Source organism: Amblyraja radiata, chromosome 4 (assembly GCF_010909765.2).
Source record: "Amblyraja radiata isolate CabotCenter1 chromosome 4, sAmbRad1.1.pri, whole genome shotgun sequence".
Classification (NCBI taxonomy): Eukaryota; Metazoa; Chordata; class Chondrichthyes; order Rajiformes; family Rajidae; genus Amblyraja; species Amblyraja radiata.
The window spans coordinates 47451135-47463786 of NC_045959.1; the positions used below are offsets into that span (position 1 = coordinate 47451135).

Consider the following 12652-nt stretch of genomic DNA (forward strand, 5'->3'; position numbering starts at 1 on the left):
AAAGGTCATAGACATTCTATCGTCACTAGGCCTGAGAATGGCTGATGACATAAACATGGCAGATCTAATTGGTGTGGCTTCCTCACAGGGTTGCTTAACAACAAAGTTAAATGGGATCTGGTATCAAGGTCGGTTCTGTGAAGAAGGAGTAAATATGCGGGTTGTGTAGATAGTGTTGATTTGGAGTAAGATTAAATATTCCAATGGGCTGTAGGATGTACATCTAATGTACAGAATGATATGGATACCAAGTGTCTCATTAAAATTACTGCTGAAGGGGTTATTCTGCAAGTGAAAGAGAACCAATTTAGTTCTGTCATTGGAAATTTTTTGTCATGCTGCCTGTCGATCACATGCACCAATACATTTATTCTTCACATTAACATGAATTATATTGAAGTTCTTGGCTAAAATGGCCAACCTGGGAATAATTAATAATGTAAAAATAGGTTAACTAGTAATCTCTGGAAGCAGATGCCACATTGTCATCTTTATACAACTGCACTCTTGGGAACGACACCCACATTCTCCTAGTTCCTTGTGTTCCAGAAGGCCTCAGCAATGTACATGCACCTGTCGAACATAACATTAAATCATCAACTTCCCATGAAGGCAATCTTGATTCCTGATGGTTAAACCTTGCGTGCTTAACCATATTAAGAGCTATATAAACGAATAAATCGTTTATAATTAAACTTAGTTTGAAATAGACTTTGAAATTGATAATGCAGTTTGATTTGAAATAGTTTGAAATAATGCTTAGTTAATATATAAACACCGTTGAAGTTTCCTCTTTTTGTTTGTAACTTCAGTATATTTGATGGCGGGCTAAATACAAATTCTAAATCTTTAACATTTAGTCACACATCAGGGTGCTTGCTGCAAAATCAGACATTTTTTTTAATGTGCAATTATATAAAAAGGTGTCATGAGAGATTAAACTTTTGTTCCCTCCAGGGTCAAGATTCTTTGGAACTCTCTCCTTCAAGGGGAGGAATACATTTGAATATTTCTAATGTAGAGGTGTATAGATTCCTGATGAACATTTAGTGAAATATAACCCCGAATAAGCAGGAATATGGTGTTGATGTTACAGCCAGATCAACCATATTGTTCTTTAATGCCAGAATTGAGTTGATGGGCAGTGAGGCCCATTCCTGCTCCTAGCTTGCAGGTTCTCAAACTGTATTGATTATGTCATAAGGAATTGAAAGATATCCCCTCGAGATAAAAAATTGTACTTAAACTATTTTTGATGGCAGGAATTTTAGTGGATTTTAGGGGGAGGGGAGGGGGGGGGGGGGACAAATAAGAAAGGTTCTTATTTCCTTCCTTGTTGAACATGCCAGTGTAACGTGTGTTGACAGCTGATGGGGATCAAGTGTCTCTGAGGTGCCTCTTTAAGTCATTAGATCTTTGCATTTTATGCAAAGGTGGATGGGGCTGGGTCCTGTGGCCATAGTTTCTAACCCCAACAAATATTCCGCCTCCTTGAGCGAAGGGAGAGAGATTTGGGCCGGGAGGCATGAGATCATTTTAAAATGATTAAACAGGCCGTGATAATTAATTAGTATCCACTGATTGGGCTTGGACACAAAATTTATGGGCGGTAATTGGCCTTGTTGTTGACAGCAGATCAGCAGTGACTTGGATAACTTAGAAGAAATTCTTGATGACCTGCAGAACAGTCAGTTACAGCAGCTTTTCCCAGACATGAAGACAGTTCCTGCCAGTGGACCAGTGGACAAGCAGACCATCTTCCAAGACCTGCTGCAAATAGGCAACGGAAATGTCTCTGCATCACCACTTGGAACGCCGAGCCCATTATCTGGGATGTTACAAAATGGTAAGTGTCACATGTAATTCGCATTGTATTGATCTATGTTGTTTTGGCCTTCAAAGTGTGGAACATATCTTGGGGCGGCAGTAGAGTTGCTGCCTTACAGTGCCAGAGACCCGTGTTCGATCCTGATTACGGGTGCTGTCCGTACGAAGTTTATATATTCTCCCCATGACGTGTATATTTTCCCTGGGTGCTCCAGTTTCCTCCCACATTCCAAAGATGTACAGGTTAGTAGGTTAATTGGCTTTGGTAAAGATTGTAAATTGTCCCTGGTGTATAGGATTTCGCTAATGAATAGACAATAGGTGCAGGAGTAGGCCATTCGGCCCTTCGAGCCAACACCGCCATTCAATGTGATCATGGCTGATCATCCCCAATCAGTACCCCGTTCCTGCCTTCTCCCCATATCCCCTGACTCCGCTATCTTTAAGAGCCATCTATCTAGCTCTCTCTTGAAAGTATCCAGAGAACCACCCTCTGAGGCAGAGAATTCCACAGACTCACAACTCTCTGTGTGAAAAAGTGTTTCCTCATCTCCGTTCTAAATGGCTTACCCCTTATTCTTAAACAGTGGCCCCTGGATCTGGACTCCCCCAACACCTGGAACATGTTTCCTGCCTCTAGTATGTCCAAACCCTTAATAATCTTTCAGAAGTAACTGCAGATGCTGGAAAACCGAAGGTAGACGAAAATGCTGGAGAAACTCAGCGGTTGAGGCAGCATCTATGCAGCGAAGGAAATAGGCAACGTTTCGGGTCGAAACCCTTCTTCAGACTTAATAATCTTTTATGTTTCAATAAGTATCCTCTCATCCTTCTAAATTCCAGAGTATACAAGCCCCGCCGCTCCATTCTCTCAGCATATGACAGTCCCGCCATCCCGGGAATTAACCTTGTGAACTGACGCTGCACTAACGTCCGTCCTCAAATTAGGGGACAAAAACTGCACACGGGGATCATTGGTCGGTGCGGGTCGAAGGGCCTGTTTCCACACTGTACCACTAAAGTAAACTAAACTAAATATAATTAACGTAGACCAGTTAAATGGATGTAGTGGAGCAGAGTGATCTTGAACTCATTTTACACCCTTGGAGCTCGGTTCACTTTAAATGATGTACCCTGTTTTGATCAGCAACAAAAGTGAAGGTTGGGATTACGTGATTCTATCCTCTATGTGAATGGACACCCCAGACGCTGTGTTCCATGCCTATTAGTTGAAGGGGTTAAAGCGACATTGGTAAGATTAGGTATGGGTATCTTGGCATTCTTGACTTCCTCACTTACTGCTGCTCCTGTCTTCCATATTCTCTTTAGTCAGCCATCGCTCCTTTCCAAAAATAATTTCCAACATTTAAAGCAAAAATCTGAAAATACTGGAAATACTCAGCAAGACATGCAGCAGGTTTGGAGAGAGAACCAACCTTAATGTTCTGTGTTGATGAAAAGGTTATTGATGTAAAGTGTTAACTGTTTCTCTCTCTATACAGAAACCATGTTTCTTGCATTTTCTGTTTATATTTTAGGTTTTCGACATTTATAGTGCACAGCTTTTAATATTCATGTCGAGTTGTGTTGGGTTTGTCAAATTTCCAAGCCAGCAAACATGTTTTTTAATGCATCATAAGGAATATATTGCAACCCTGTCTGGACTTTGCAATCCTTCTCATCGCCTGATTATATTTTGGCTTATGGGCCAGGCAATTCATGGTCTGGTTTGTGTTTAAAACTTCGGCGCTACAATCCCCCCAGCAAGAGGGTTCAACTGACTGCCACCATTTATTTGTGCAAAGATTTCAGTCTCTGTGTTCAAGTTCAATAACACAAGAAGTAATAAAAATGTATGTTAATTTTGTCATGGTGCTGCAAGGAGAGTCATGGAAAATGAACAGTTATGTGCTACTTGACACAGAATCACTACCGCGTTTGCTTCACCATATTTGTCCGTCAGCGTGCACAAAATGGATGAAGCTGAGCTGAACTTCAAGCTGGCTGCTATTAACTATAGTATTCCCTCAGCCAATGAACTGCCCAACAACCCGAATCAGCGAGCAGTTCCAGAATGAGGGGAGGGGGAGCATACTGATATGAAGATATATTTTAGAACTTGGAGGGTGAGTGAATCTTTGGAATTCTCTGCTCTGGCAAGAGTGGGGAGATGCAACCATGGGGTACACTCAGAACAAACACTGATGGGCTTTTGAATGTTGGAGATATCAAGGAATGGGAGATAAGGTAGGAAGCTCAGTCATGATCTTGTTGAATGGGAGAGTAGGAACGGGCCAAATGATCAACTTTAGTTTAGTGATACAACGTAGAAACAGGCCCATCGGCCCACAAAGTCCACACCCACCAGTGATCCACATGTACTAGCACCATCCTCCACACTATGGACAATATACAGTCATCTTTAGCTGAAGCCAATTAACCAACAAACCTGTATATCTTTGGAGTGTGGGATGAAACCGGAGCACCCAGGGAAAACCCACGCGGTCATGCAGAGAACGTACAAACTCCATACAGACAGCACGCATAGTCAGCATCGAACCCGGGCCTCTGGCACGGTCAGGCAGCATCTCTACCGCCTTGCCACCATCCCGCCCATGCCTCCTGTTCCTATTTCTTATGCTTTTATGGGGCCAATGTTACCTGGCTGACTACTGGGATTTCCAACATTGCAGAATTTCTGAATTTAAATCTTAATCTTCCACGTCATGTTGTAAAGTTTAATTGTAATAAATAATCCCCAACACCTTCACTCTTTCCCACTCTCAGAAAAATAATACTCTACATACTTCCTCTGTCCTTTCCAAAAATAATCTACTCCTGCCTATTTCCCCCTCTTTCAATAATATTCTCTACTCCCTCCTTCTGACCCCTCCCCCCACTCCCAGTCAACAATAATCCTTTCCTCCCTGCTACTGCCCTCTTCCCTTTCAACAGTAACCCTTACTCCCTTGCAATGAAACATTGTGCAAAACATGGGCAAAAATTAGGTTTTGAAGATCTGTCAGCACAGGTATTTTTTTTTCAGGTGCTGACTTCAAATGTGAAGCAAGGATATAGGCTGGATCAAATCTGATGACTTGTGCTATTTAATATAATTTTTCTTAAATGTGGCGCAGCATTAGAGTTGCTGCCTTACAGCGTCAGAGACCCAGGTTCGATCCTGACTATGGGTGCTGTCCGTATGGAGTTTGTACGTCTTTCCCTGTGACGGTGTGGGATTTCTCTGGGTGCTCCGGTTTCCTCCCACTCCAAAGATGGACAGGTTTGTAGGTTTTATTGGCTTTGGTAAAATTGTACGCTGTCCCTAGTGTGTAGATAGTGCTAGTGTATGAGGATTGCTGGCCGGCGCGGACTCGCTATTTCCACCCTGTATCTAAATTCTGAAGCTTCCCTATGATGAATTTGCATCTACATCTGGTCATACAGTACTGTACAAAAATACAGTTTCCCCTAACAATTTGTTGGGGAAGCAGTGGAAACTGCCCATTTACAAGATGGGTGACACTACATATTGTTTACTGCTGGAGATCAGAGTTGTCTGGTTTTGTCCTCCATGTGCACACGCAGGAGCAGTATGATCGCCATCTGCTGTTCAAAGCAGGAATTATAACAATTTTGAATTTATTATGCAACTCATTTATCAATCATGTTTTTTCTTCCTGTCTTCATATAACCATATAACAATTACAGCACGGAAACAGGCCATCTCAGCCCTACAAGTCCGTGCCGAACAACTTTTTTCCCTTCATGTTTTGGACAAATCTTACTTGCATGGTATAACTATACTACCTAAAAGATCTGTTATATTATTATATTCTTGATGCAGTGTCTCGACCCAAAATGTAAACAATTTCTTTTTCCATCCATCACGCATGCTGCTTTCTTAGCTCCAGGTTCCAGCATCTGCAATTTCATGTCTCTCCATCTGATATATTTTCCCTCGCTGTTTCAGTTTGGCTCGAGTTAGTCTTGGGTGTCACCTATATATTGACCTTGCTGTCATAAAACTACACTTCTGGGGGCTTGTTAAGATGAATGGCAGCAAATTATTTAATGTTGAATCCTAATTCTTTTATGCGATCTCCATTCTAAAGTCAGGAGAGTTCAATTGAATTGCATATTTATTGATATGTGAATGCTGATTTGCTGAACTTTTAATTTCAAAGTACTGCTATCACACACCATTGATTTCCTTTATCACTTTAGTTAATGGTAATACTTGTCTCATTATAAAACTAATTGATAAGATTGGCTTTTGAAATCCTCAAATGAATTTTTTAAATTAGCAAATGGTATATTTTGTTATCTGTTTCCATTCTCATTTACATGTTGCAAACGGGCTTCATACATACTTTTGTCATCACGGTAATAAAATTGAAAGATGTATGAAGGGGAAACAACCCTACTTTTTTAACTATTTTTACTTTTTTGCAGTAGCAAATTAGCATTCATAAATGAAATAATATTGTTATGAATTTGCATTTAAACTATGAGCAGTAGTAGTCCATCTGATCATTCAAGAATGCTCTACTGCATTAAAATCTTGGCTGATCTTAAAATAAGGCTAATCTGCCTTATGTTCCTGCACTATCTTCACATTCGTTGATTCCCTTAAACATCCAAAAATCTATAATCTAGTCTGAGGAAAGGTCTCAACCCGAAACGTCACCCATTCCTCTGTCCAGAGATGCTGCAGTGCTGAAATTGGAAACATGCTGCAGATTAGGTGACATATATCTGACCTCTCACTTTGCCTCTGGACACACCATTAGATCCAAGGCTGTTGTGTAACTTGCTAAGATGAGGGCACAGATGCATTTCAGATTTGTCGGTCTGATAGGGTCACGACCCAAAACGTCACCCATTCCTTCTATCCAGAGATGCTGCCTGTCCCACTGAGTTACTCCAGCATTTTGTGTCAATCTTCCTTCCTACACATATAATCTACCAATCTGTGTTTTGAATGAAATTGAGGACAGCTGTCAGCCTGGAAACTTCCCATGGTGCATCACCTGAATCGAACGAGGAGCGAATTAACCTCACATTAACCATAACCATAAATGGTTACAATCTCCTCACATTAACGGCGACGACAGATGGCACAATGGGCTAAGTGTTCGGCTGGCAACCGGAAGGTAGCCGGTTCGAATCCCGCTTGGAGTGCATACTGTCGTTGTGTCCTTGGGCAAGACACTTCGCCCACCTTTGCCTGTGTGTGAATGTGTGTGAGTGATTGGTGGTGGTCGGAGGGGCCGTAGGCGCAGATTAGCAGCCACGCTTCCATCAGTCTGCCCCAGGGCAGCTGTGGCTACAGAAGTAGCTTACCACCACCGAGTGTGACTGAGGAGTGAATGAATAATGCGATGTAAAGCGCTTTGAGTATTAGAAAGGCGCTATATAAATCCCATCCATTATTATTATTATTAACGATAAATGGCATGACATTATTCTGAGACTGATTCCTGGTTTGCAGACTCTTAAGCCAGGGGAACTATCTGCGCTGTATCTACCCATTTGAACCCGGTAGGGGCTTCCTAATGTTGCAACTGATGTGAGTTTGCTTTCACTCATTGGTGACATTCTCATCACTGAATTAGAAGTTGTGGGTTCAACCGCTACTATTGAGAATAAATCATATAATTTGGACCTACTTTTGGACAATACTGAGCCAAGCATCTGGATTGAAGTCTCTGTGACTTCTCTCACTGATAGGAAAAATTGAATGATAGATTTTTTTTTTACTGAAGTTAGGAGACATAAAAGCATTTTCAAGTTCACCCAATGCAATCTTTTACCATCAAACAAATGTAATTAGTTTAAGAAAGAACTGCGGATGCTGGAAAAATCGAAGGGAGACAAAAATGCTGGGGAAACTCAGCAGGTGAGGCAGCATCTATGGAGCGAAGGAATAGGTGACGTTTCGGGTCGAGACCCTTCTTCACTTAATGTAATTAGTTTGATGAGTAACTCCATTTAATGTTATCCAAAGGAGGCATCTCCAAAAGGAAATTGGGAAACAGAATCACTGATAAAATAACTTTTCCTCAGCATATGTATCGGTACACTTGCCAGTCAGTATGGCAACACAGTTGAATGCCAGTCAGTATGGCAACATAAAGTATAGGAAGGAACTGCAGATGCTGGTTTAAACCGAAGATAGACACAGAAAGCTAGAGTAATTCAGCTGGTCAGGCAGCATCTCTGGAGAAATGAAATAGATACGTTACGGTCGAGACCCTTCTTCAGGTTGAGAGTCAGGGACTCTCAGTCTGAAGATGGGTCACGACCCGTAACACGCCTATTCCATTTCTCCAGTTACAACAACATAAATGTCCTCTGAGCGGAGAACACCAATATTGATGAGGAAGTGTGATTCAGGGATGCTATTGCCGACCAAATTACCCTGACCTGAAATGTGTGGATACGTTACTTGACCTCACATTTACTAATCTCCTTTGCAAAGTGCTTCTGCCATGGCCATTCTAATACACAGAATACACTGTGTATCTTACAGTTATGTGCAATAGGTATTGGAGATCTAGTAACTCAAATTGGTCATCTGTGAGGCACTATCAGTAGGCCTGGTTTATCCCTCTTTACTCCATTACTACCTCTTCAATTAAGGGTGTATAAAATGCCAACATAGTGAACCTAGTGTTACATGCTTGGCTAAATAGATAGAGTAAACTGTTTGTCGATCAGATGGCTGGGTCAAGCTTTGCAACTCTCTTCCATCTTGTGGTTAAATTAGCCATCACCATTTATAATGAATGGTTCGTCAAGGAAATTCCGTGAACAACATAATTCTCAGTGTGGAGTGTAGCATGCGAGTACAGCAGCAAAGGTTGAAGCGGTTAATTTCAGCTACGCCTTTGGTGACTATTCTTGCAGTGTCTCCTGAGGATTTAATAATCACCATAGCGAATCTTAAATCATTTTGACTTGCAATGCTCATCAACTTCATCAAGCTTGGTCTTGGTGCTTGCATGTACCACTGGCTTCTGGACTTTGTAATGCCAGATCTCTGTTGGTTATAATTGATCTTAAGGTTTCCTCCACCCTGACTCTCAACACTTGTGCTCCTCAAGATTGAGAGTTTGTTACTGTGTGGCCAATCGATCTTTGTTGATACCACTGTTGTCCGGATCAACAATGAGAAGGACTATAGGAAAGCGATCAGGAACCTTGTGTCCTGGTGTCAGAACATTAACCAAGCCCTCTCATATCAACAAGATAAAATAGTTTGCTGTTGACCTTTGGAAGTGGGGGTTGTGAACACAACCCTTTCATCATCTATGGAGCTGCATTAGAGATGGTCAACAGTTAAGTTCGTTGGATCCATATTAACTCCAACCTAATCTGATCCCTTCACACTGATGTGATCAAGATAGCACATCGGTATATTTACTTAAGCACCTGAGAAGATGTGGCATGCTCATGGACTATAGTAAAGTATTCTGATGAGATGCATTACAGCCTGGTATGGCAGCTGCTGCACTGTTGATGGAATGTGGTGAATGCAGCCCAGTTCATCACAATCTCATCACTCCTTCCATCCAGTCCATCTTCACGATGCGTTACATCATGAAGGCTGGAAATATTGTGCAGGATGCTTGTCATCCTGGCCATGCCCTCTTCTCTCTTCTACCTTCTATAGAAGATGCAGGAGCTTGAAACCACTAATGGCCAAACTTAGGAACTGCTTGTACCCCACTGCTATTAGACTCCTGAACCAACCACCTCTCACACACCCCCTTTCCAGAGGTTATGTCACATACTCTCACTCTTAACTCTTAACTCATTTGATTATTCATTATTGCACTTTTATTTTTGCATGACTTCAGATTGCACTACAATCTTTGCACCATTCGGCTGCTTTGAGTCTGTCACTATTTACTGTTATAGCTATCATTATTATGAATATTGCTTACTCTGAGCTTCATGCAAACTATGAATTTTATTGCACTCTGGTGTATATGACAAACTAATCTGAATGAAGAAACAGCAACCAAGTCCACAGGACTCAGTAATGACCATACACCCCGACAACATAAAGCCTGCACTGCTGCAGATTATGCTTCAGAACCAATCACAACTATTGGGATCAAGATTGTGCAAGATTGTTCTTGATAACATAGGAAATTGAGAGTGTAGACACAAAATGGTGGAGTAACAGTGCGACCGGCAGCATCTCTGGAGAGAAGGAATGGGTGACGTTTCAGGTCGAGACCCTTCTTCAGAATTGAGAGTGTTTTGTCCATGATAAGCAAATTGACCTAAGAGTCTGATCTTAAATATGGACAGAATGCTTTGCTTGAGAAACTTTGTTCTCGAGCAGACGTTCTGCAGCAGTAACTAACTCAGTTTGGATTCTATCAGGACTCTATTCTAACCTCATTACAGGCTTGGTCCAAATGTGGGCACAAGCTAAATCCTGGTGATGGCAGGCTTGACATTGAGGCAACTTTTGAAAGGTTGTACCGTGAAAGAGCCATGCAAATTTTGGTCAGTGAGGACAAGGAGGAAGTATTCCATTGATTTCAGTCACACTTGGGACATAGGAAATAGTTTGAAACTGCAGAGACCAACAATTATGGCCCAAGGATGTAATTGCAAGAATAAATCAAGAGCTGCATCCAAGACCTACCATCTTCAGCTGTGTTAATGTCCTGACCTCAGCTACAGTCATCACTTCCTTTGGCAGTTGTCTCAGACAATAATTCAGACCTTGCAGGCAGCAGGACCCGGTTAACATTCACTTTTAACTTGGTTTGAAAATTGGCTGGCATGTGTAAAGCAGCTGCCTTCACATTAAATAAAGTGCCTCTTTGCTCCTCCATGACATTCTTGACGCGTTGACTCTCTTTGCATTTGAGAATACACACAGACACACTTCGAGTTCTGTATCCTATCTACCACAGAGGATCAAACCTGCCGATCCTACATTTTGGCAGAACGTCAGCACCCCAGGTCCTTTGACCTCCCTCTCAGCATCTTTCCAAATTAATAGAAAGTCTGTACCATTTTTCCGTTTTATGTTTACGCTGTAACTTGGGTGAAATTGGGCACTTCCTAGCCAACTGAAAAGTATCACCCCAGAAGCCGCAGCTTCCATCAAGGGTGTGGAAGCAGAAGAAACCAGCAGCCAAGCAGTAAGGATTGCCGCCCAAAGACAGTAGCTCTGAAGATATCAGCGAGAGCTTCGGTAGGCCGCATGATACTCCAAGCAAGAATTGCACTTACACAAGGCCTTTCCACATCCCAAGTCCTTTTGCAAAGATTTACTTTTAAGATGTGCTTATTGTTGTGATGTGGGAAATGTAGCCATTTTAACATTGATGCCAAGTAAATGGTGGTGCACTAATTAATGATGCCAGCCACTTTCACAAATAATTGCACTGCACTCTGGAACATCCCTTGCCAACAATGGATACCTATGTTCATGAGTTAATGGAAAAATATGCAGAAGTCTTTCAAACATTTATGAATGAACACATTTTTGGTTAACTTTAAGCCTACTACAAAACACCGCAACCCTGTGCTAGTCAGTACACTCCAGTGGTGAACTGGGAGCCAATGCCATAGTAGATGCATTTCAGAGAATAGTTTCCTAGTCTTCCTATTTACTGTGAATCTTCCCTCATCTGAAATTGATGTAGCAATAATGTCCAACTATGTACTCGCCATTATTGTTAGCAAATAAAGGACCATATGTATTTGTCATACCATGAGCCAAAATGGCTTAAAGCTGTTGACAGGTAAATGTTTAATAGTTCTTCACCAATGCACATGTTTTCTTTTAACTCATACTGCAGCTTTCAATAACCCTCGAGCTGTGCAACCAGGCAGACAGCAACAAGGTCGAAATGCAGGAATGGACATCCATATGCAGGGACAGACAAGTGCAGGACCATTCCCACCAATACGAAACATTAGTCCATTTGCTGTAGTGTCACAGCAAGTCATGGGTAACCAAGGAGGTTTGGGAGCCAGTGCAGGTATGTTTATGTCAGAACTATTTCTTTTTTACTCTTTCTACTTCTAGTTAGCAATACAACTAAGAGAAATAAAAATCTTATCGTTTTTACATAAAAACATGAAAGATCTAAGCTGCATTTGATTTTGATTTTCCTTTTTCTCCACTTAAAGAACTACTAACCTGCTGAACTTTGCTTAACTCAAATAATCATTTGTTGTATCTGAATCTCAAGAGTGATTATCCAAGGGGCATTTGACAATAAAACTCTCTTGACTATTGACCTGTATCAGAATTGAAACACCTCTTTTCTTTTCTGTTCTTCTCTCTTAGTTAACTTCCTTTCAATTTTTACCTGTTGTGAAGTCTGCCTCCCAAATCATTACCTCAACCAGGTCATCTCCCCTTGATGAACTTATTCTCCTGCAAGCACCCCATGCTTGCCCCACCCATGGATAATCCTATAATCACCCTCTGTGCCAATCTCTCCTCAGAAGTATCAACCCCAGTAGCTTCATCTTCTCTCATTTGCGTCCCCATCCAGCCAGGCCAGTGGGAGCTAATCTTGCCGGGCTTCTCTCTATCCTCACTCCTCTCAGTGTTGACCCAGTCTCCACTCTGCTGTTGCCCCCCTAAAGTTTCTGTCTCACTCCCTCCTCCACCTCTAAGACACTACTTTAGACTCTCAAATTTCATCAGACCCATTGTCATTTTAGCATTTTCCTAGGTGGCTCAATCAAATCTTGTTTGCTAACTTGAGGAATCCTAGGACATTTTTAAATAGGTTTAAAGCCATCTAAAAATGCAAGTTGTTGCTTTTCATCTGGG

At 41.6% G+C, this 12652-nt stretch overlaps 1 protein-coding gene across 8 annotated transcripts in view; it reads left to right on the forward strand.

Annotated features, from left to right (window-relative positions):
- Positions 1–12652, forward strand: part of ncoa2 (nuclear receptor coactivator 2) — a 296823-nt gene that overhangs the window by 260112 nt on the left and 24059 nt on the right. For 5 of the 8 annotated variants that reach the window (XM_033019338.1, XM_033019334.1, XM_033019335.1 and 2 more), the window contains 2 exons: positions 1633–1846; positions 11664–11846. In XM_033019338.1, coding sequence (XP_032875229.1) covers positions 1633–1846; positions 11664–11846 — 397 coding nt within the window. The remainder of the gene's footprint in view (positions 1–1632; positions 1847–11663; positions 11847–12652) is intronic. The other 3 variants (XM_033019337.1, XM_033019341.1, XM_033019339.1) reach the window with 2 other exon arrangements.